The following is a 24,100-nucleotide window of genomic DNA, read 5'->3' as shown; positions in this document are numbered from 1 at the left end:
ATTTGGTGGAGGGCAAGTCCCTCAGTTCTCGATTTTGTGCACAGGGGTTTTCCCACTGGGCAAGGTGAGTGCAGGGGAGCACAGCACAGCCAGGGCTCCCAAGCTCAGAGGACTGATGGGTGAGGTGGTTTGGGCACTGGTTGCACAGCCTGGCCCTGGGGAAGGGCTGGGGGCTGCCCTGACACCTCACACAGGGAGAGTGCAGCTGCAGGGACAGGGTGGGAGAGCAAACACCCCTCTGGCAGTAAGGATGGGGTTCCAACAGCCATCCAGTGCCTCATCCAGGAATCTGGAGGCTCTCAAAGAGTAGGTATTATAAAACACAAGAGTATTCTCTCAAGTCACATACAGGGTTAAGCCTCACACACAAATAAGACCCTGCCTGCCACAAGGTGGATGGTTTAAAAGCCAGACACAGTAGTCAAAAGATACAGGTAAATCCCCAGTGGATAAGAGAGCAACAAAAATTGAGATCTGGGAGATTCTTTTCTTATTTGAATGCTGTTTTCCACCCTGGGGTACATCACGTATAATCCCATTTAAGTAAATAATAAATATAAAATCCGCAAAACAAACAAACGAAAAACCCCAGCCCAAGAACAACAACAACAAAAAAGCAGCAAAACAAAATCCCTAAAACACAAATACAAATAAAAGACAACTCACTCAGCATCTAACTGGTTCCAGTGTAACCCTGAGAAGTTCTGCAGTAAGCTGGTGTGGAGGGGTCAGGTCAGGTGCTGTGCAGAAAACGTTAAAATACAGCCAGTGCTGACAGCCCCCCATGCTGCAGCAGGAGTCAGACAACAGGCACAACTACAGAGGGACTGTGATGGCTTTGGGGGAGAACCTGCATTTGTAGCCATTTTCTTGACTTCTTAAAGAGAAGAAGTATCTTGTATTTGCTCCGTTTGTTACATGAAAATACCTTTGCACTGAGTTGCACAAGTCTGAAGAAAAAAAAACAAGCAACAGTAGTTCAGGTTTCCCCAACAGTGGTTTTAGGCCCTCGTGTGACATTAAACCTCACAACAGTTCACTTTGTTCCCTTTCCACAGGAACAGTTTGAGCTCTCAGACCTGGCAAAGCAGATGAAGTCTGGCTTTAGGAGAGGTGACAGAAGTTCCCAGAGGCCCGTGCCCTCAGTGAAAGTGCTCCACATGGTGCCAGCTGAGGAAAGCTGGCCAGGAGCTGGCAGGCAGAGGCTCAGATTTAGCAAACGCAGCCCAAAAGGGAGCCTGGGCACAGCTGGATAGGTCAGATAACAGGTCAGGCTGCCAAGTCCCTCTCCCCATGTCCTTCCATCAGAAGCTGAAGAGTGAGTCCAACCTATTCAATATGTGGATTGAATTTTCATGAAGGTGATCAAAGCAGAGGGCACACTCTGGCTCGGGGGAGAAGCTATCCCCCAGCAGGGAGCAAATCGGATAAAGAACAGGCTTAGCCAGCTTCTGTCCCTGCCTGCTAAGCTAATTGTTCATCAGGCCCGTTCTCCCTGCTACACTTGAGAGGAGGGGGAATCTGTGTTTGGGGACTGCTGGAATATTTGAGGTCTGAGAACGTACGGCATCACTTTCATTGCAGTAATGAAGGCACAGAATGGCAGCTCTAAATGCTAAAGGTAATGATGCATTACCGTTCACTCTCAATTAATCCAGAGCCTGCAATGCCGAGTGCACTTACTCCGAGAATTTTCTCAGAAAATGAAGCTAGAGTGTATTTCATTTATAAATCACGAAAGACACTTATTTGGCAAGAATAACCTCTGCTCATACACAATAAATCATGAACATCAACAGTCTCTAATGGATTTTGAGTCAGTGCCACAGACAGTGAAGCCCAGGGCCTGTGTTTCAGGATTCCAGGACTGTGCCAAAGGAGCCTTATAAATTATTAATGCATTCAGCACAGTGTCATCTGTGCCACTGGAGAGAGAGAGACATTCTGGGGCTCCGTTTGTCATTAAAAAAGTAATAATGGGTTCAGCAGGCAGACCATGCCTCTCCCATCCCTTACCAGGATGAGCCAGTGAGCTCCACACTTCATCAAATCCCTTCCCCAAACTTTCGAACGTGCTCTTGGTTCATGATGAGCAGCATTTTGAGAAGAGAAAAAGAGAGGGAAAGAAGTCTGTTGTCACAAGAAGCCCACCAAAGCCAGACTTCCTGAGGGACAGAGCTAAGGTTTGTGTTCACAAATCTTGCAACAGGGAGATGCATCACAGAGGTAGCTGGGGCCTCTTTCTACTTTGCCATACGGTGAGGACGTGGGTACATAGAAAATTCAAGTTTTGGTCCCTACTGCTCAGTCTCTCATGCTTTTCAGTTATTCATCCCACAGTTTTCAACCTCTCCCCCTTCACTTTTGTCCCCATGGTTACTGAATCACTGTGTTCACAGAGATTTTCCTCACTAAAGAAAATGTGACTAACATGAGGCAGCTAAATTATCAGAGCCAACTCTGACATTGGTTTCTCCCAACATGGATCTTATCTTCGAAATGCCTTCAAATAGATCTGTTGCACTGGTACCAACTTCAAAGTAAGCAGCACTTCAGCTATTGACAGAGACAGAGCAGCATCAGTATTGCACAGGAAGACTTAAAATAGGCTGGAATCAGGTAAAGGATGACATTCAAACACCAGCTTTAGCAAACCCGCAGCCTAGGACTGCATGATACAAATAACTAAAGAGATGCATTTCACCAGAAAAAACATTAAATCAAGCCCAGAAGGGAAGGCGTTACTTTCTGATTGGCCCTGGGTCTAAGAGTTCGAGCAGATATCCTCTTCTTGAAGGCCAGTTGGGTTGAGCAACGGGAGACATGCTTGTTTTAGGCCCAAAGAAATCTCTACTACAAAGTGCACCAAAACAGGCCACGGATAACAAGTGTAAAACCTCCAGCCACAGCAATCATTGTCTGCTGACCCACTGCTCAGTGGAGCTTCCCCCATACTGAGCAGCATAGGCCGTCCCAGGGAAGTTTAAACCAGATCACCTCCAAATTATCCAGAAAAAGATACAACAAAACTCATTTGCATCAGAGAGGCCTTTCTCCCCTTCACTTGCAGCATCTGATCAGCCACAAGAACCCAGATACTAAAGCAAGGGCAGCAGGACAACACTTCATGTAAGCACCACCAGCCATAAGCCAAGTAGAGACAAGACTTGAGAACAAACGTGGAACTCTTACCTTGGCCGCTACGGAGGAGTTGGGCTTCTCCAGGAGATCCCAGAGCTTTTTCCTTTTCTCAGCACAGCAAGTGTTATCGAATTCCTCCCCTTCCCTTTCCCTCAGGGTCTCAGCTTCTCTCTTCAGCTCCTCGTTCATCTGCTCCTTCTTCTGGTGGTAGCGGGCCTGGCAGCAGGACTCCAGGTAGATCTCGTCCACCCCCCAGTAGTCCAGCTCCTGGCTGAAGGACAAGGCGCACATCTCCTCCATCATGTGCAGCTTGCCAGTGCGGTAGAAGTTCAAGATTGAGGTGAATGCCCCGGGATGCCTGTCGAAGAAGTACTCGTTCTCCTCCAGGTTGTAGTCATCACAGATCTCCATGAGGGAGTCGTGCGTGTTGCAGTCTCTGAGCTTACCCAGCCTGGTCCGCGGCAACCTGTCCAAGGTCCGCCAGAGAACCTCGTGGGCCAGCCCCCCCACGTTGAGCTTGACCCTTCGGGAGCAGGCCTTGCTCCTGACGATCTCGGTGGGGTCCGGAGGCAAAGAGGTAGTAGAGCGAGATCCATGCTTATTCATCCCCAGAGGCATCGCTGGTCCCCCTCAGGCTGGACGCTCCAAGGTGCGGCGCGGGGCAGGGCGCGGGGGCCGGCTCTGCTCACCTCTCCTTCCCCTCCATGCCCCAGAGCTGCAAGAGAGGCCGCTCGTGGGTCCCCGCCCGCCGCCCCCGCTAATCTGCGGGGGGGGCGGCGGCGCTGTCCGCCCGCCGGTGCTGAACCGCACCCGGCCCGGCCCGACCGACCCGACCGCTCCCACGTGCGGCCGGGCACCGCCGCCGAGCTCCCCCCGCCCCGGCGCTCCCCGCACGCCCCGTCCGGGAGGGATGCGGAGACCGGGCACGGCCCCGGGAGCCTCTGCTGGCTGGCGGGGCGGGCACGGGGTGGCCCCGAGCACCGCTGGGCGAAGCGCCCCGAAAGGCGCCGGGCCGCCAGCCAGGGGAGCGCTGGCACCGCGTCCCCCATCCCGGAGCGCCCGGGCCCGCCGGACCCCGGGTGCCCCCGCGACCCTCGGAGCCGGCGGTGCCCCCCGCCCTGCCCAGCCGTGTAGGCTGCAGGGGAGATGAAGAGGCTTTTAGTAACTCCAGCCTTGCGGATTTCCCGAGGAAAGAGCCGGGGCAGGAAAAAGGGGGGATTTCCAGCCACTCTAAGGACGCGCTCTGCCTCTCTGGGCTGCCCAGAGACTCCCCTCGCACCCCCACGCCGGCCTCTGCATAACCGGGAAAGCAACGAAAACGGCAATAAGGAAAAACCCCGAGCCTGCCTTAGGGAGCCGGGTGGCTCATGACAGCCCCGAGCACTGTTGCTTACACAAGATGGCACGAAGAGAAACCCGGGCGCAGCCAGGAGCGGCTCCTCCGTGCCCAGCCCGGGGCTCGGCCCCGTCCCCGCCGACCCAGGTCCCCCCAGCCCCAAAAACGAACCCCCGCCTCTGCCTCCCGGCCGCCGCCGCACACGAGGAGAGGCTCCCCTGTCTCGGGCCGAGCCCAGCCCTCACCTACCTCCTCCTGCGGGCTCCCAGCGAGGCGGTGCGGGGTGTGCGGGGCCGAGGGCGGCTACATCCTGCGGCGGGGCGGGCGGCAGGGGCGGCCCCGCTCGCATCCCCCCGCGGGCAGCCTCAAGGCGGAGGGATGGCGGCGGCGCTCCCGGCTGTCCGCGGAGCCCAGGGGGAGGGGAAGGGAAACGAGGTAAATCGTATCCTCCGGCAGGAAGCTTTCCAAGGCCTTCCCTCGGCTGCGGCTCCTCTCTCCTGCCTACAGCCAGCGCCGGAGCCGCGTCTGCCCCCGCCCCCGGCCCGCTCTCCGTGCGGACACAAAGGAAAGCTCCGGTGCTTCCTCCCGCTGCCTCGGAACGGAGATCAACAAGTGCAGCCCGGAGCTCCGGCGTTGCCGAGCGCGGCTGTCCCGGCGCGGGGCGGGCGGGCGGGCTCGGGGCGGACCGGAGGAAGGGCAGCTCCACCGTGAGCTGGAGCCCAGCATTGCAGCGCCCCGGGGCCGCTCCGCACCGGGGCACCGGGCAGACCCTCCCGGAGAGCTGCAGCCTCCCTCCCTAAGGCGAGGGGGCTGTGCCGCCAGCTCCCGGTGCCATCACCCGTGAGAACAGGAGCGAGGGCTGGTGCCACAGAAAAGCGATGAGCGGAGAGCGCCAGTCAGCCCAGCAGGGCCCCCGCTGCCTCGCAGACGGTTCCTCGCTGAGCCGGGAGCAGCGGAGCTCAAGGAGGCTGCTCATCGCCCGGGTGAGGGCGAACCGGGCCCTCGCTCCCACCCTGGCTGCCCCTCGTTGAAGGAACGAGACTGTTCGCGGGATGGTTGCGCATATTTGCGGAAACAGAGAGGAGGAACAGTAGCGGATCTCTACTGCCGATTAGGACCATAAATATAACGTAAAGGAGCATTTACTAACCTGAAAACACAGCAGAAATGGAGAAAACGGCGACTTTCCTGGCAACCACACAGCAGACAAAGTGCTCCTCTGCCACTCCGTCCGTCCTGCTTCCCTCCTTCACTCCCCACAAGGAAAATGGCCCTCACCAGGAGCCCGGAGCTCCATTAGTACCAATTAGCATCACTTAATGCAGTTCACCTGTTCGGGCTGGTACCAGAGGCACAGGGCTGTGCTGATTAGCCCCTTCTCCTCTTGCATAGATTGACCATGGCTCTTGGATTCTATCGACAATTCCTGCTACGTTTCTGAAATAGGAGCCTGGTGTCTGATTTTATGTGATTAACTAGGAAAAAAAGACTTTCAGTGCTGCTTTTCCCCACTTTCTATGCTTCTCTCCCTAGTCCCTGCCTGCCTCCTGTTGTCCAGCGTACACCTTGTCAGTGTTATGTGTTATCTTTGGTGTTTGATTGTCCACATCTTCTTTAGAGGTCGCCTTCTGACATCCCAAACAGTGTTCGTTTTTCTCCAGTACCTCTCACAACTGCATATAATCTATATATTTAGAAATTTCTTACAAGAAGTGGCTCACTACCTTCCTTTTGGAGATGAGGAAATTAAGATAGAGAAAAGCCAGATCACCCAGAGGGGAGGTGGAAGGAAGAATTGGGAATAAAACCTGTTGATCAGCTTAATCCCAGTCCAGTGCTCCTCTAGTGAAGTAGCTGCTCCTACCCCACCTAAACCTCCAGTACAGGACAGACATTAGGACAGTATCCAGAGTTGTTCTGTTGCTTTTTCATCATTTCACCTCCAGACCCTACTTTACTGCTCTTACAACAGAGATTAAGCCCCTGATCAAGGCTAGGAAGCTAAATCTGTTAATGATTACAAAGTGCTTTGAAACTTCCAGCTGGCAGGTGCTGTAGGAGAACAAGAGTTTGTTTGTCAGCACTGGCCTGCGGGTCCATTATCTCCCCTCCTGACAAACGCGGGAGGAGGATGCTGGGAGGGAGAACGACAAGTAGCCCAATGCAGGGAAATGCATCACATTCACCACAGTTAAATCACTGGGAGAGAGCCAACTCGGGTTTATTAGCAGGGCATCTGTGTCTTCCTGCACGGTTCTTGCTCCCCTGCCACTGCCATTCCTGTGTCCTGCCAAGAGGCTGGAGAGCCCCGTGGAGGGGGCACGTGGAGGGGCAGCATGGGGGCACAGGCTCCTGCACTGCTGGGAGCTCTCAGTTCCACGTGGGCCAGCACTGAAAATGGTACTGGTGGGAGCTGGGAGAGGGAGCCCTGCCCAGGGCAACCCCTCCAGCTGGCTGTGCCGGGGGTATTCCAGGAATCTGGGGAGAGGATGGGATGTTTCCACCCCCAGGATGGCTGTTCCCTGCAGCATGTCATGTCCCACACAGAGAGTTTGTCGGCAAGGGGCAGTGCAGGCCTGAGGATGCAGAAATGTGCAGCCTGCTCGCTCTTCTCCAAGGTTATTTCACCCACTCTTGGATTGGATACACCTTTCAATTGATATTTTTGTACTCTGAGTTTTGCAAACTTAATTTATGGTTTGTTATTTCCCCAGCCTATGGAGCCAGCCAAATGATTGGATGCAGTTTGTGGCAAACCCTGTTTCTCTCCAGGTTTTACAGCAGCTATTGACAAGGAAACACCTTAAACCCCAAGTACTTTAGAGGAAATACACAGAGTGTGGCAAATAAATGTTCTCCTGGGCTTGCAGTCAGTGGAATAGACATCTGGATTTCACTGCCGGGCAGAAAAGGTCTGTAAGGCAGTGTTTGTTGAGCTACAACATTAAAGGGAAATAGGCTGAGCCTGAATGTGGAAATATCCCTCTGCTGATCTGCAGTGACTCCTCTGCCTGCATAAGGAAAAGTGTCACATCTTCCCAAACACCTGTGCCTGTACAACAGTCTGGCATCTTCCTGCCAGAAGCAAGAGGGGAGGCTGCTTTACATCGTTTTACTGGTCACAGGAAAACAAAGGGCTGTGAGAAAAGGGAGGCTCCTGGCTCGCCCGTGAACCAGCACTCAGCACTGTCACAGTGGTGGCATGAGGGTCTCCCACAGAGAGGGGCACAGCCGCTCTGGTGGCCCCTGAGTTTTGGCCGGTTCCCCATTGCTGAGTTTCACATTCTAAAATGAGCTCCAAGATGTAACAATGACCCGTATTGTTCTTGTTGCCCAAGGGCCTTGTACTTATCCTCAGAGTGGGAAAGGCAATCGTGCACAATAAGCTGTCTCTGTTACAGAGTGTTTCCTATTATGCCCCTTTAAGGATTCCCTTAGTTTCCAGGGATTTTCTTTCCGGACTGGAAACACTTTAGGTACAATGGAGATTTTCTTTTATGGCCCAAAATCCTTTCCCTTAAATGGGAAAAAAATTATCAGATTTCTTGGCAGAGATCCATAACAAGTGTTGAAAAGTGCAAAAAGAACTGAGATAGTGCTTGTGCTACCGAGAGCCCAGGAGCATGGAAATACTGGAATACCAGGGGAAAATACTGGAAGCAGACAGCAAAGTACAATCCAAAACCAAACCTTAGAGAAAGAAGAGTCCCCTCAAAAATCCCAGGCAGAACTTGGATGATGCCAGCAGCAGCTGAGCTCCATCCTCACATCCTCCTCTGCCAAAAGCCCCTTTTGAGGGAATTCAGCTGTGGTTGCAATGAGGGAGTGGGTTCTGCATGCCAGGGGTGAATCCTGGTCACCACAGCTTTCCTGGCCCCTGGCCTGCCCCAGCCTGCTCCATCACACACTCTTGCCCTCCACCAGCTCCTCCTCTAACCAGGGTAGAAGGAAGCCTTTTCCAAACAGTTTACTTCTATAAGAGCTCGTTGGTCCAGAAAGCAGAGCCTGACCTCTGCCAGGCTCTCTGGGTCCTCAGAGAAACCCCAAAGGATCTGCAAGGGCTGGGCTGCTGAACTGGATATCTGCAAAAGTGAGAGATGGAGGGAGGAAGAGCAGTGAGGTCTCGGCAGGAACCAGGGAGCAAATGCCCCTTGGCAGAAGGCAAAGTCTCTGAAGGCTGTCTCAGCTATGGAAAAGACAGGTGAGGGCAGCTCTCTCTTGGTTTTGGGAGGACAGTAGCCACAGGGGGACCCTGTCCTGTAAAGAGTTGAAGTTTTCAGCTTGCCTAAAATTTTCAGATGCATTTTGAAGTCCCAGGACTATCCAAACCCCCCCATTGCAGGCAGGCTCCCCTCCCTCCTGCTGCCTCGAGGAGGGGCTGACCAGAGCTGCATCCCTGCTTCCCTGGCACCGCTCTGCCAACGGCTCCTGCTGCTCAGTCAACCTTGGGCTCCTCTGGCCTTGGGGAAGAGGGCAGGAAACACGCCAGTGCATATTGGTTATCAGAGAAGCTTCTGATTCAGGTTCCCACAAAGCACATTCAGAGCCATCCCCCTTGGCTCCAGCTTTCTGCCTTTCCCAGGATGTGCATTTCCTCCTGTGCATCTATTCAGTCTCTGTCTGTGCTCATTGACCACAAGCAGAGACCACGTGGCTCCTCTTCCCAAGGATGGCTCCATCAGACCCACCTTTCCTCTTATCTGGATGAGGATGATTCTGGGAGACTGGCTGAAAGCTATGGAAGCACCAGCCTATTCCCTAAGGTGTGTAGAGCATCACCTCCCGGCTGCATCTGTCTTGTTCATGTCAGGTTTGAGAACAAATACAATTGCTTCAGGAAGGAAAAATGCACAAACCTTTCTCTGGTTGAGGAATAAAATCCCCCAGTGGGCCAATTTTTCCCCGTCACCCAGCTGCTGGGGAATTTGCAAAAGGGCCTGAGAAACTTTCTCCTGCCTGTCAACCCCACAGGCCAAACACCTGGGGGCCCCTGGTTCCTGTGCTGCCCAGGAGGGACCGGTGGCAGCAGGACTCCCCCAGCCCCTGCACCCCATGGAGGAGCTGAGGGGATGGATGTTTCCTCCTCTCAGCTTTCACTCTTCAGGCAGGGCTGGCACTGAGGGAAAAACAGCTGCCTATAATATGTTATCTAACATTTAGCTTGAAGCACTGAGCCCTGGGAAGCAATTGGACTTGCCTTGTTATTCAGCAGCTGCGGATTTATTAGCCCCTGAAGGGCTGGAGGCTCACACTGGTCATCACTCAGGAGGGAGGGCAGCAGAGCTGGAGGGGTCAGCCAGTCCTCCCAGCAGTGGAGATGTGGCATCTCTTGCTCCTCCATCCAGCCACTGTCTGCTGAGGACTCCAAGTGCCCCTGCAGTCATTCACACCCTTTGGGGCTGTGGCACCCCCCGTGACTGCAGACAGGCTGGGCAGTCTTTGGGGAGAGCCATGGTCTGGGTCCTGGATGCTGTATCATTCCCAGGAATTCAGAGGCAGGAGGCCCTGCCTGCCCTCCCTGAGCTCCCCCCACGGTCAGCATGCATACATACATGCTGATTTCCATCTCTTGCCCAACTCCTCTTTAACAAACACAGGCTGAGGGCTCAGCCTTGGAGGCAAAGCAAACACCAAACTCAGCCACAGACAAAAATCTGCTTTGTGGTCTAATGCTGGAAAAATGCCATCATTTGAATGTCCTGAAGCACAGAGAGTTTCCTCAGGATAAGGAGAGCAAGAATTTCTCTGCTCTTGCATATGTGGGCTCTAAAAGGACTCTGCAGTGAGAGCAATCTCACGTGGTTCCTGGGAGGAAAGTACCATAATATCCCCTTTGAGACCGAGGGAAATTGAGACTGAGAGGGTTTAAATCAAGCTGCCAAAGGCAGCATGGGGTGGGGAATGAAAGAGCAGCCAAATGTACTTTAAAACTGAAGAGAGATCCTTTAGTGATTCCTCCCAAGATGGTTTGCCTTGTTGCTGTTCCTGCTGCTGACAGGGAGCACGTTGTCAGAGGCTGCTGCCATCGGAGGCAGAAGCTCTCACGAGAGTCTCACGTTTCTGTGAGAATCAGGCTGATGGGAACACACAACTGGTCAAGATTTTTGTGGCTCATCTCATATGAGAAATAGGCAGGAAATAGGCAGGACCTGAAAAAGTTGCATAAAAGCAGCCCTTCTTGGCCACTCCCTGATCTTAATTGCCCTGAGTCTCGAATAAATGCACTCTTCCTTCTCCTCTCCTTTGTGCCATTCCACAACAGTAAAAGCTGGAGCTGCTTTGGGGTCAGGAAGCCTCATGCCAGTGGCTGGGAAGGGACATGGAGCAGGGTCAAATTGATTTTCAAGTTACTTCCAGTGCTGAGGAAGCCTTGCTCCCTGGGAACAAGGATGGAGGAAAGGCTGGGCATCTCGTGCCACAGATGGGGCTGGCTCCTTGCAGGGGGAGAGCTTTGATCTCAGTGGCATCCACTCACAGCACAGCAATAGCATAAATTATCTCTGGGAAGGGTCACTTCCCGCCTTTCTTGGGTTGTTTTTCATCTGTAGCTTGTCTTTAATAAAATACATTTTAATTTGGAGGATTATGGAGATCATTTTAAAGAAGCTAATCTGACACTGTTCTCCTTCCCTGTTTTCCCCAAAGTGTTTGTGGGTGATGCAGAAGGCTGCAATAAGCCTTTCTTGAAGGCTCTCTCGGATTAAACTTCTTCACATGGGACAGCACAACTCCCCACGAATTTTGATGAGCTCTTCCAAACACGCCCTTTTCACTGTATGCATCATTCTGCAGGGGAACAATATCCAGCACCAGCTAACCTAAAAAGGACAAATTGGATGTAATCACACAGACTGAGAATGCTGCAAAACCCGACTGGAAACGCAGCTCCTCTTCCTTGGTGTGGGCAGCAGGGGAGGGTGCTGAGGGCAGTGCCCAGTCCCAGCTCAGAGGGGGCTGCAGGGCTGGGGTTTGACACTGGGCTATTGCACAGTGCCCACGGGGAGCACTGGGATTGGAAAGAGCCAGCAGTGGAGCAAAGAGTTGCCTGGAGTTGACCAGGAGGAAAACTGGAGGACAGAACCATCTGAGGATCACATTTTTTGGATTCTTGGATGGCCCCTCTTTAGAGTGCCAGTGACATTTCTCCTTCCCCTTGGGATTTGCAGCTGGAGACCCCCTCCTAAAGGCAGTTCTGTGTGCTGCATCTTTCAGAGCATTGCTGGCTGGTCACTTGGTTTTCCAAAGGTGCAGCTGGACAAGGTGGGAACACAGCAGATTTTTCATTTTTTAGAAATACCCCAGAAATGAGCACTTGTCCAGACAGCAGAGACCCCTGCTCAAGTCCTTCAGCATAAAGAGGTTCAATGGCCTCCTTGTCCCCAGCTGCTTCAGATCTAGGCACCAAAATTCCAAACAGCCTTGCAGCAAAACCTTTACCCCAGTGTCTGACCCAACCATCCCTGCCCCACTGAGACTCATTTTCTAGCGTGACTAAACACCTAAAAAGATCAGCAGCTTGGAAATCTCTACCCTCTCTGAATTCCAGCACTGGATTACTTTAAAAAGCTTTTTTTATGTCCAAACTCCTCATGATAACACAGAATTCTGGTGTACACGTTTTCTGCAAAAAGCAGTTGCAATGCAACTCTCCTGTAAAGCACATGAGGCTCCTTCTGTGCAAAGGGCAGAGGATGTGGGTCTGTGCTCCTGCCAGCTCTGGAGGGGGGTTCAGCAGAACCCAGATCACTGTGGAGGACAGTGAGTCACAGTCACCTGGTTTTAAGCAGATGAAGTGATGGGGTTTGGCCAAGCTCCCACGGCTCTGGAGGGTGAGGGCCCTCGGGGAGCAGCTCCCACCCACCTGCTCTTCACAAGTCTGCTGGGTGGGAAGGGGAATGAAAAGGCATCACTGTGAGCCCAGGCTCAGGAAGCCTCCCAGCCTCGTGCAGGGGCACAGGGGTCACAGGGCCCTGCAGAGGACGTGGCACCCATGGGGCACGAGCACCCAGCCCAGGGAGTCACCTCACAGAGGGCTGCTTCAGAGATGTGAGGACTTGACACGGTCACAGCCTTCACTACCTGGGGACAGCTCCTGTGCCCACGTCCTGCCTGTATTTCAGACTGCAAGCTCCTGACAGCCCCCCATCCACATGGTCCCTGCCACAGCGAGGTTTCCCTCTCTTCTAGCATTTGTGTTCTGTCATTGCAGTAAGAGAAGTAATAATAATACAAAGATTCCTCAGGATTTTCATAATAGAGACTTTTATTAAGAGAGTTGTCAGCTACCTACCTTTGTCTTTTTCTGTACATCAAATATTAACAACCCAGCCAATGTAATACAAAATTTAAAAGGCCCTCAGTTAAAGCTGTTAAACCCCAGTAAATCAGGAAATCCCAGCAAAGTCCCAAACTCCTCAACAACCATCATGTTTGAAGAGCAAGCAGCCATTTCAATGCTTCACGGTTGTTCTCCAAAATGCTTTGATGGCCTTTCAAGTTCAAGCTTAGCCTGCATTTTCAACCTACCTCCTCACTTCTGATGGGCTGCAGAACAAGGCAGAGCCTCTGCCATGGCCCTGGGCAGCCCCTGGCCCTTGGGGGCTGTGTGAGGCTGCTGAGGGGTGACCCACTCCCACCTCGCTTTGGGCATCACCACAGCCAGGAGCACCAACACCCTCTGCCCTGGCAGCTGATGCTGGGAGATATCAGCCTCCCCTCTTCCCCTTCCATCCCACCACAGAGCAGCTCCTCTGCATGTGCTGTCTCTGCTCAGCTGCTGGCAGGAGGAGGGTGTTTCCCCACCCCTTGCACCCCCCCTGTATCACCCCTGGAGGCACACACGGCACATGGAGAGGTTCTCTCCCTTTTCTTCAGCTCCTTCACCCTGTCTCTGTTTTCTGGCGTGTTCCCACAGGTCAACCACAGTCTTGCACAGGAAAACCAGAGGTGAAGAACCGAGCCCATCCCAGCACTCACTTGGCCACTCTCCACGTGGCTGCTCTTCAGACAGTCTCTTTTTTCTCTTGCACATAAAAAGTGAAGGTGATTCTTCATCAAAATCAATAGAGGAGGTTAATTAAATACCTCTGCTCAGCAACACATCAAAGCTTCCTCTTCAGGGCCAGTGTGTGATCTTTGCCTGCCTTGCCCAGACCAATCCCTTTGATTGAGGAAGGGCTGTGCAGGGGGGCTTAGGAAGCCAAGCAGCAATCCAGCTCTTCTCATTAGCAAGGACAACACAAGTAGCATTACAATGGATCTTAAGCTCCATAAAGCAGCTACAATTTATCTGCTGGTTCTGCACGGGTGTTTTTCTCCTTTCTGCAGTAAAAGTCCTGTTAAAATGTGAATTGAATTTTGGGGTGCCACATGTGGCTGCACAAATCCTTTCTGCTTCCAGAGGAAAGGGAGATGGATGGAGCAGTTTGGAGGCTGATGTGGGCTGAGCAGATCCCAGGGGCTGGAGACCTGCAGGGAATGTGCCGCCTCTGGGAGCAAATGCCTGTGGTCCCAGAAGCTGTTTTTCCAGTTAAAGCAGCTAATAGCCCCCAGGGCCCCTGCAGACAGGGGAATTCAATGAAAACTAGATTTGCTTGGAGCTTCTGTAACAAAACCTTGAGGATCTGATGTGTTCTGCTGCCCCTTTGCTGGGTGCCTGCAGCTCCTCTCCACCTCTTCTCTCCGGATGCTGAGATGATGTTGGCCACTGATGGGTCCCTGTAGAAGGAACCTGTCAATGGGCCCTCTCAGCTCAGGAACAAGTTCCACTGCAGCCATGCAAAGACCTGAAGTAACACTGCACAAGTACAGCTCAGCCTGGCAGTCCCAGGCCACTGAGCAAGTGACAGGAGAAACACTGTCCCTCTGGTCCCTTCCTTGCCTTCTGAAGTCTCTGGCTTCATCTTGTACCAATGTGTGTGCAGAGGACTTGACCTCCTGCTGCAAAGACAGGATCAATGATGTAAACAACAGATCTCAGAGTATCTGTTCTTAAAGCATCTGCTTTTGCAGATTTTAATTTAGTAAACCAAGAAAGGCCAGCTCAATTTTGCAAAAAAATGACTAAAACAAGAGTTTCCCAGTGGAAAAAGTTTAATTAGATAGAAACAAGAACAAACAAGCAGCACTGTCTGGGGAACCATCCCAGGAACTTGAGTGGTTTGCTTTACAAGTCTTTGCAGTGCAATCTGAGACCAAACCTCCCAACCATTCGCTTGATCAGGAGAAATGTGATGCTCCAGCCCAAATTTGGACTAAAGTACATTTTAGGGGGGGTGACTTTGTAGATACAGGCAAATCCTTTGGGCTGCTCAGTTTCCAGGTTTAAATTCAGTTTTCTCAGATCCTGAAGGAGCACCTCCAAAAGAAAGCTGCAGCACTGAGAAGCTGGAAAGCTGCAGTCTGAGTGGAGATGTACCTTCCAGCCAGTGCCTTGCAGGAGGACACCTGTAAACATCCATAATTACAGGCAAAGCCAGCCCTAGTCCCTCAGTGTCTCTGTGCTGGGTGCCACCAGGCTTACCAAGGGCACTGGAAAGTCCTGCTTGGCTCTCAGAGAAAAATAAGTCTTTCCAGGTCTGGAATAAAGAGTCACCTGTCTCCTCTTCCCTGCTTCAAACAGAACTGGTCTGTCTGGGGAAAGCTCAGGAAAACAGTGAAGCTTTCCTTTGGAAAGGGGCAGCAACGCCCTGCACAGGGTGATGTAATGCTCTGGTGTGATTTGTCCCCATCCCTGCCCAGCCCCGAAGCAGCCCCGCTCCCCTCCCACCCCACAGCCAGAACTGCAGCAGCCAAGCAGCTGCTCCAGCAGTCAGATGTTTTCCACTCTTCTAGGGGACCTCTTCTTTCAGTCCAGCCTGCCTGAGGACTTTCACTGGGTCAAACCAGAATTTGGGGCCCTCACACCAAAGTCTGAATCGAGCAGGACCCCCAAGCCCATGATCAGTGGGTCTCCTGACCTCACACACTGCACCAGGGTTCACATTTCTGACCTTTGGGTCTCTTAGCAGGCAGCAGCAACGAGGAAGCAAAGCCCGTTTCCTCTGTGTTAGAGAGGAGAGGACAGAGCCGGGCTATGGGGTAAAACCGGTTCTATATTTAAGGACTGCATCGGGTTGTTACGGCAACAGGAATTCCAGCCACCACCGCGGGCTCCTCCGACGCCTCCCCTCCATCCTCTGCAGAGCCCAACTTTGCATCACGCACCAGCCTCCTGCCTCAGACTTGGGCTGAAGGGGAGGGGGAAAATGTGCAACTCATCTTTTCACAGAGCGCTTTTTCCTCCAGGCGTGGAAAGCAAAGGAGAACAGCTCAAATCACTACACCTATGGACAGAGGCACCGAAAGCCAGATCGAGTAGCAGAAAGGTTCAGACCCTCTCGGCTCATGAATGCCAGCATGAAAACCCCCCCGGTGTGTCCCGGAGGGTGGGAGGGGTGGAACCACACGGCTCCCGATGTGGGCATGGGGTGTGTCCCGGTGGGGTGGGAATGACTCCCTCCTCCCCCCTCGGCAGGGCAGACGTGAGGCTCACACACACACCAGCAGCAGACACGGTGCCACTGCCCCAAGCTCAGCTTCTTCTGTCTGACTAGTGAAAGTCTGCATTTCATCTGTGCATCCATCTATGTACTTATATGGCCCTCATCTCCACTGTGTCCGAATCTCAAGGGCTACCAGGACATTGTTTGCTTTTTTTTTGCAGCTATCATGCTGGAATTCATAAACAGAAAAGCTGTATGTGAGACACATGAAGTAAACCTTCACTGCCCTGCTACTAAAGCCTCAGCTGGAGTCCTGCATCCAAGTTTGGGCACTGTTCATAAAGAAAGTCAGGCCCCAACTGGCAGGAGCCCAGAGGACAGCAATAGGAGCGACCAGAGAATTGGAAAACAGCCTCTGAAGAGAGGTGGAGGGAAATGGGTCAATTAACTCTTGAAAGTGGAAGGCAGAGGAGACATGGGGTAACAGTTTTCTGTAGGAGAGAGCAGTGGCTTGCTTTCCTTATCTGCTGGGAATCAGACAAAAAATAGTAGGATGGGAGAATTAGGATGACTGTTGGGAAAAAAAGAGTAGAGCCCTGGGGTAGTTGCCCAAGGAGACTGAGGGGTGGAGACATCATCAAGACTTTCAAGAAAAAGATCCTTAAGCATCTGTCAGGATGGTCTAGACATATTGATCGTGGCTTGGTACAGAAGGATGGATTAGGGTGCATCTCCATGTCCCTTCCTGCCACACAGAGCTGTGATTGCTCTGTGAGAACCTCACATGTGCATTACAATTACACACCCCCAGCAGCCACTTAGAACAGTCAAAGTCATCCTGGTGACTGGAATCAGGTCTGGTATTTCAGAAGGCAGCAAAGGTTTTCAGTGTCACCCTGGACCCACCTCACATCACACCCTCAGCAGTTCTCAGCCTGCCTTTCCATGGCCACCCCAGCCTGGCAGCTCAGTGTCCCAGCAGCAGCACTCACGTGTCTCTGCTCCACTTTCTTCCAGCAGATGTCACTTCACCTTAAACTGGCAAATCTGTTATTAATCTATTGAGCACGACCCTGCACTTAGAAATGGCTGTGATGCAATAACACCTTCCTGCAGCCCATCAATCCCGGGCTTTCTAAGCTGCTTCTGCCAAACAGTCCTGCCTGTCCTGGAATTAATGGCACATTAACACCAACACATCCATCCCAGTGGGGAGGATGCTGAGCAACAGGGCAGCTTGAATCCCAACTGATTTGAATGGCAAATGTTTTTTTAAAAATATTGATAGTTGAAAAAGAGAGAAAGTGAAGAGTTATTGGTAACCAAAACATGCAGAAGAAGCACACCAGCCCAGAATGGCTGCAGCATCCAGCACCCCCTGGCTACACCCAAGGATCAGCTTTGCAGCTTGTCCTCTGCTTCCAGTCACTTCTTCTAATTCACCTTGAGCTGCTTGAACTTTAGGAGAAATAGGAGAAGCCAAAAAAACCTCGGGGCCTACATCACCATTAACAAGAAACACCTGAGAGGACTCAGAGTTATTCAAATAGCTGACCTGGAACCAGCAGAGCCCCCATAAAGCAGCACGTGGGTCAGTGACAGCACCACCGTGGTGACAAATGCCACCATCCTGGTTCACATGCAGCACCAAGTCCTACAGTGGGCTGTGAAACAGCCTCTTTACACCAAAACCATAACTATTGCAACATAAGACTGGGAGGAAAAGCAGCCTGTCAGTGGTGCAGCACAGTATCAGATGGACCAGCTGGGGTATTTTTGTTCTTGGTAATAAATAAATAAATAAAATTGTGATGATTAAGTGGAAGCAAAATAGCATTGTTATCGATACTGCAAATGCCTTTGCAGTACATTAAACCCAAGTAATTTAAAGAGCAGAGCATTTCATATAAATAATTAATTATTTGTTGGTAAGCACAATGCCACTTCAGCTGCCTAAATTTTCAAGGAGGGGGTTGCTTTTTAATTAGAATATAGTCATTACAAATGCACGTGGGTCTTCAATCATTGATGTTGGAAGTGAGCTGACTTGGTCATGCATGAGAAAGAATAAAGCAGCTCTTATCTCTCTGTAGGTCACAGAGCCAGCCAACCTTGGGGCTGTGAAAGATCAAGGAAGTCTGCCTTGTGATGGGAGTGTGTTTTCATCTCCTGTGCAGCACAAAGTCATCTGGGAAGGTGCATTTGCTGAGGTCAAACGAAAAAAGAACAAAGTGCTGGAAAACCAATGTGATGCAGAGCAACCTGCCTCAGTGCCAGTCTTAAATCAGGTTCTCCCCAGCAATTAGGGATATTATGAAGGCAGATAACGAGAGTGCAGATGATTTCAAGGGGCTTAATTGCTTTCTTTCTAATGACACTGCAGGCAACAGCCTCTTTCCCCAGATCTCTGGCTCAATGGGAGCTTCCCAGCTGGTTTAGGGGTCTGGACCTGGCCTAGGCAGGGGCAGCATAGTGGGAACCTCAGCCCTGGTCTGAGCAGTAACTTCCACAAAACAGATTCCAACCCAAATAAAGCTCTGCTGCTCAGGAAGCAAATCAAAAGCACTCAACACCTATTTTTTGGGAATCTCTGGATTTTTCCCCTAAGTTGCTGAATCTTGAGAGCCCAGCAATGTGAAACGAGGCTTTACCTGCACAGCCCTGGGGCTGCTCTGCCCCAGCTGCTCCTACAGCTCATGGTGGCTGTGGGTCTCTTCATGGGTTCTGTATGCACCAGGCAACCTAAGCCAGCCTCAAAGCACATAAATCACAGGATTTCAGTGAAAATTAAGAAAGTAACATCTAGGTTAAACCAGCCCAGTGACCAAACCCTGCTGGGAACCTGCAGCCCACAGAGAGCTCTGTGAGAGTGAAGGAGAGTTTGCAAACCCAGCTGATGGCCAGTGGCTGCTTGGGAACAGGCTGCAGATGAGTCTGGAGGCACAGAGCATCAAGAGGGACTCGTGTTCCCCCTCTGCCCAGCTGAGCAGATCTACCTGCATGGACCCCTCCTGCTCCCAGAGCTCCTGGGTATTTCCCAGCTGCTTTGCTGCTCTGACTTTTCAGACAGAACTTTCCAGAGGTGCTCTGATGCTGGCAGCCTCCTTCTGCCCTGCATGGATACAGAAGCAGAAATTCAGGTGCTGACATAAAGTCTTGCTGCAGCAGAAATTCGGCCAGGAACGCGAAGTCTTGCTGCAGCCACTTTGCACGAGGTTTGCCCAATTTATGGATCCACAGCTCGGACACGGAGCCGGGACTGGTGTGAGCAGAGCGATGTCCCTCGGCATCGAGGGCACCGAGGCAGCGGCTCCAGCCTGTCCCAGCAGTGCCATCTATTGCCACACTCGGCTCCATCACAGAGCCGGCTCGGGGCAGGGAGGGAGAAGACAGAAAAGGCTAATTCCCACCGGGAATAAGGGAGATTTCCCAGTTCACCCACACACTGCTCCGCCTTAGAAAAGCTGAGAATGTTTAAAATATCTGTGTGTGTTAGACCACACTAATCCCCAAACCAGTGATATCCGAGAGCCGAGTTCCCCGTCAGGGTCCATAAGGATCATCAAGTCCCAGCAGGAGAAACCACTGTCCTTGAGCCACTGGAAAGCAACCAGGCAAACTGTGTATCCATTCTCACGATATCTTAAATAAATAAAAAATCCCAAACAACAAAAACCCCAACAACAAAACAGCAGCTGAGTTTCAGAAGGGCCCTATCCACCACTCACTGCCAAAGACTGTTTGGAAGTGTCTCCATCCTCCTCCCAAAACACCACCAGGAGCTGGCAGAGGCAGCTTTGGGACACCACTGAACAAAGAACAACATTCCAGTTCTTAACTTGACTTTAGCCAAACATTTCAGCAGCTTGTCTCTTCCCTGACACATCTAGCAATACTTTGTCACTGTAAATTGACTCTGGTTTATATTAACTAAAAACCTCTCTCATTCAATATCTGCTTTGAAAAATGTTGGCACTGAGCATTAGCTCAGAGTAGATTTATACCCACAGATCATGAGGGAGCACTGGGATGAGTTTCCCAAAACATGAACCCAAGTTTACCAAATAAGAACACGAAAAACCCAAAGAACTGATTCCCATCATCCAACTCACACGTGGCAAATACACGAGGGCAGTGGGAACCCGCCAACACAAACCACGGGTAGGCTTTGCAATGTTCATGATATGAAAGAAAAACATGGACTGCAGTGTCTCAAGAGGAGAGCAAACTCAAAAGAGAGCGAACTCCAGCACCAGGTTTAAAAATTCACCACATCCTGAACTGCACCTGGTGGGACACAGGGACAGAAGATGTTTCCAAGGGATCAGCTGCTCCCACTGGCTTGCACAGGGTTTGGGAGCAGGGATGAGTGAGTTAAACCTTCAAGACACCTTAGTTTTCCAAAAGACACGTTGTTCCCTGCAAACTTCCCACAGGGGAAAAAACCTCTAAAGATAGACTCGTGGGATGTGCAGAAACACCTGTCTTTTCCAAATGCCTTCCTGGATTGTCCCAGCTTACATCCCAACCTCCTCCTGCGCAGTCCAACACCTGGCAATCTGGTCCAAAACAGGCAGGGAAAGAAAAAAGGGGGAGATGAAAAATGTCCCAAGTTTAAAAAAAATTATCCTACTTTTTTTTTTCTTTAAAACAAAGCTTTGACATTGTTTAAAAAAGAAAAATGTTGTGTTGATAAATATTAATAGAGAAAAGGATTAAACAGAAGGGTAAAATAGCACAAACCTGAAAAATAATTTCTGAGTTCGAGGACAAATATTTCTCTTCAGCTCAGAACTTTCTCTGGTTTTGGTCATGGAACAAGAGAATCCCCAGCAGGCCCAGACCTGCTCCGTGGAGAGGCAGTGGGAAGGGGAGTCTTCACCAGGCACTGGGCAGAAGAAAGCAATGAAACAGCTGGAAGACAGTTGCAATGGTTTCTTCTTGGTAGAAAGTAGCAGCTGCAAAAGCAGGGATATCTCACCCCAAGAAATCGGGAGCGTGTCACAAAGATGTCTGCGAGCACCTTCAAGGCCAGGCTTCCTCAAGAAGTAAAATCCACCCGCTGTTTCCCTGCCGGCTGCTCCCCCGGGCACTTGGAGACTTCTCTGTCACTCTGCACTTGATATCTCTGAAAATCTGGGATTTCTCCCCCTCTTGCAGGAACTGGACTCACTTCTTCCCCAAGCAAGGAGAAATCCCTGTTCCCCAGGGACAGGGACCCTGCGCAGCAGTCTGTCCCTGGCATGTCCGTGGGGAAACGCGGGGATGCCCCCGCAGCCGTGCCCGGGGAGGGGGACGCGGGTCCGGGGTGTCCCCAGGGCCGGGATCGCTCCCTCCGCCACCAGGTGGGGCTTTGGGACCGCGCTCCGCCACCGCAAGGCCCAGCAGGAGCATCCCCGGTCCCGCACTCGGGCTGGGGCTCTCCCCCGGCCCCACCAACACCTCTCCCGGGGCGAGGGGACAACGCCAGGCTCTTGCGGGGCCCTGCCCCATCGCCCTTCTCCCCTCTGGGCGGGGCGGGACCCGTGGGCACGGCTCCTCATCACGATGGAAGCACTAATTGCGCTCCCCGGCCGCACTGCTCAGCGCCTGGGTTGGGTCGCACCCGCCCGCTCGCAGCCTGATGAAACAAGGGCTGCAGCTGTGAGGGGTCTGGGGGCTGCAGCTGTGCTGGGTCTGGGGGCTGCTCTGCCCCAGCGCCCCCGGGCTGGTTTGGGGCTGAGCGCTGCCTCTGCAGCTTCTCCTCTGTAGCTCGTCCCGGGACACCCTGACTCGCAGAGGTCTGGATGCAGCTGCAGCCCCTCCGTGCCTGTCGTGGCTGGGGGTGCAGCCCCCTCGGGCAGAGCGGGTGGCTGCTTTCATCGGCACTGAAGCAGAGAGAGCAGCTTGGCAGGAACTCCCTCAGTGAAAGGAGTGACCTTGCGTTCAAATAACTCTGCTGTGCCCCCCGGCAGAGAGCCCCGAGCTCCCTCCCTGCCTAGTGCCGGAGTTACCGGCCATGGTGCTGCCGTAACCCCCGGCCCTGCCCCACCCGACCCCTCTACACAGGCTCTAAACCCCACGAGGAATGAGCTCTGTTAAGGACGGCGTGTTCTCCCCCCCGTGCCGTGGGATTGGAAGCCAGGCCGGGCGTCTCCGAGCCTTTCAGCTCGGTCACCTGTGAAAGGTTTCCCGCTGCAAAAGCGGCTCTGAATTATGAATGAATCTGCTTTGTCAAAGGCAGGGCTGTGCTCAGGCTCAGGGATCAGCTCTCGGCCATGTGCTAGAGGCGGCCATCGATGGCACAGCCCCCAGCACATGTACCCGGGGTGGGTCGCGGGCCATCGCCCCAGCGATGCCATTAGCTGCTGTAATACAATCGGAGGGGAGCAGTGCTGGCATGAGGGCGGGGAGGCAGGAGCCTGGATGCCCGGGAGGTATTCCTGAGCAGCACGAGGTTGGCTGCATCACCCCCATGCCGGGTCCCCAGCCTGTCCCGGGACAAATGCAAAGGGCAGCAGGGCCGAGATGTGCCCGCACGGACCGCGCTGAGGCCCCTGGTTTTACTGCCGCTCCCAGGGAGGCACCGCCTCCCCCGGCACCTCCCGGGGCACAGCAGGGCACGGAGGGTCTGCCTGGTGCTGGGCGGGTCGCGGGGCGCTGCCGCGGCTCACGTTGGCCCCGGAGCGAGGCACCTATCGCAAGGTGACCCGCGGTTTTATGGCCACTGGGAACCTGCCGCACAGGTGCCCCCAGCGATGTGGGCGATTGTGCAAGAGAGTCCTCACCGTGCCACCGCATCCGTGGCCTTCAGACGGCCCCGCTCCCTGCTGCTATCCCTGTGGCTCGAGGCTGCGCTGATGGAGACGATTTCTCAACCGCGTATCCAGGCATCCCGTGGTTTTCCCGGCTGACCAGCCCTGCCTGCCTATTTGGCCCAGTCACCACGGCCCGCCCACCCACCCACTCGTCCTGCATCCCCCCCAGAACCGGGGGGGTGGCATCTGCCGTGTCAGCGGGGTAAGGGACCAGCTGAGTTCCCACTGCCCGCAGGGGAGTGTTTGCTTTGCTCCACCCAGCTGATACTGGATGTGTTACTGGTTTCCCCCTCTTAGCTGCTATCGGTACCAATTGTGGCAGAGCAGCCCTTGGCCAGGGATCTGTGAGAGTCCTTCAGAGGAAAGGGGTTTTTGGGAAGCCCTCCCCAGCAGGATTTACTAAAGACAGCTGCCTGAGAGCTACTGTTAATGCTCAATGCCCCTAGTGCTCCTGCTCACTTCTCCCCTTACCTCTTGATTATCAAGAGCCCTTCTTGAAAAATAGTCAATATTGTCATACTGCTCACCAGAGGGAGGAATAAATATCCAGGGACACCTTGTCCTTCCCACGGGTAGCACTCTTGGAGCAGCAAACCCCAGGCTCTAGGGGCTAGCAGGACCCCCCTGGTAGGGGGGCAGCATCTTTCCCTCTGCACGGGGCAGAGAGGCCAAGCCAAGAGCCAGGGCACGTTGGCCTGAAGCTCTGGTGTGGCTGGTAACTCACAGCACTGTCTCCCAGCCCAGCTGCTCAGCCTTTCCGCCAGCTCCCGAGCAGGGCATCCCCCTGGGCAGCATCTCAGGGCTGCTCCAGGCAGCAGGGATGCCCCACAGCACGTGTGTGGCTCCGGCTGCCAGCCCAGGCCATCCCGGGCAGCTTGATTGTGCCACACGGATATGAAGGGGGGAAAGAAGAGGGAGAAACCCCCTGCTCTGGTGGTTGTGGGGTTTTTCTTTTACACACTGCAGAGAAGCTCGGGGATTTTGCAGCACAGAAGGCTGAGCTGTTCTCTCCCCCGCAGCGGGGGCTGCTCCCGAGGAATGCCGGGGCTCTGCGCTCTGGGTGGCAGCGGTGGCCGTGCCGGAGCCGGTCCCTCGCAGGGCTTCTCTCCTCGGCACCCTCCCGGCACAGCCCAAACCAAAGGGGGGTTGCTCCCAGCTCTCGTTTGCCGCTGGCCCCAGTAAGGGGGTCCCAACACCCACCTGGGACACAGGCTGGGGGCTTCCCTGCCCTTCTCGCTCTTCCTCTATAGGGGCACCACCAACTTTCTCCACGTGCTTCCATCTCCTGCAGCCCCTGCCCCGCCGCCGCGGGGGTGACACAGGCAATGGAAGCCCCCCAGCTG

General features: G+C 53.2%; 1 protein-coding gene across 1 annotated transcript in view; it reads right to left on the bottom strand.

The window, feature by feature from the left end:
• The window catches only part of KCNB1 (potassium voltage-gated channel subfamily B member 1), a 112,615-nt gene extending 107,488 nt beyond the window's left edge, over window positions 1-5,127 (bottom strand). The window contains exons 1-2 of the mRNA XM_027697296.1: window positions 4,727-5,127; window positions 3,193-3,856 (exon numbers count right to left, since the gene is read on the bottom strand). Of these exons, the coding sequence (XP_027553097.1) occupies window positions 3,193-3,759 (567 nt within the window). The 5' untranslated portion in view covers window positions 3,760-3,856; window positions 4,727-5,127. The remainder of the gene's footprint in view (window positions 1-3,192; window positions 3,857-4,726) is intronic.
• Between the last annotated feature and the right edge of the window lie 18,973 nt (window positions 5,128-24,100).

This window comes from Neopelma chrysocephalum, unplaced genomic scaffold (genome assembly GCF_003984885.1).
Source record: "Neopelma chrysocephalum unplaced genomic scaffold, ASM398488v2 Primary Assembly neopelma1_119, whole genome shotgun sequence".
Lineage (NCBI taxonomy): Eukaryota > Metazoa > Chordata > Aves > Passeriformes > Pipridae > Neopelma > Neopelma chrysocephalum.
Note: the sequence above shows the minus strand (reverse complement) of the source record. Positions and strands in the feature narration are given on the sequence as shown.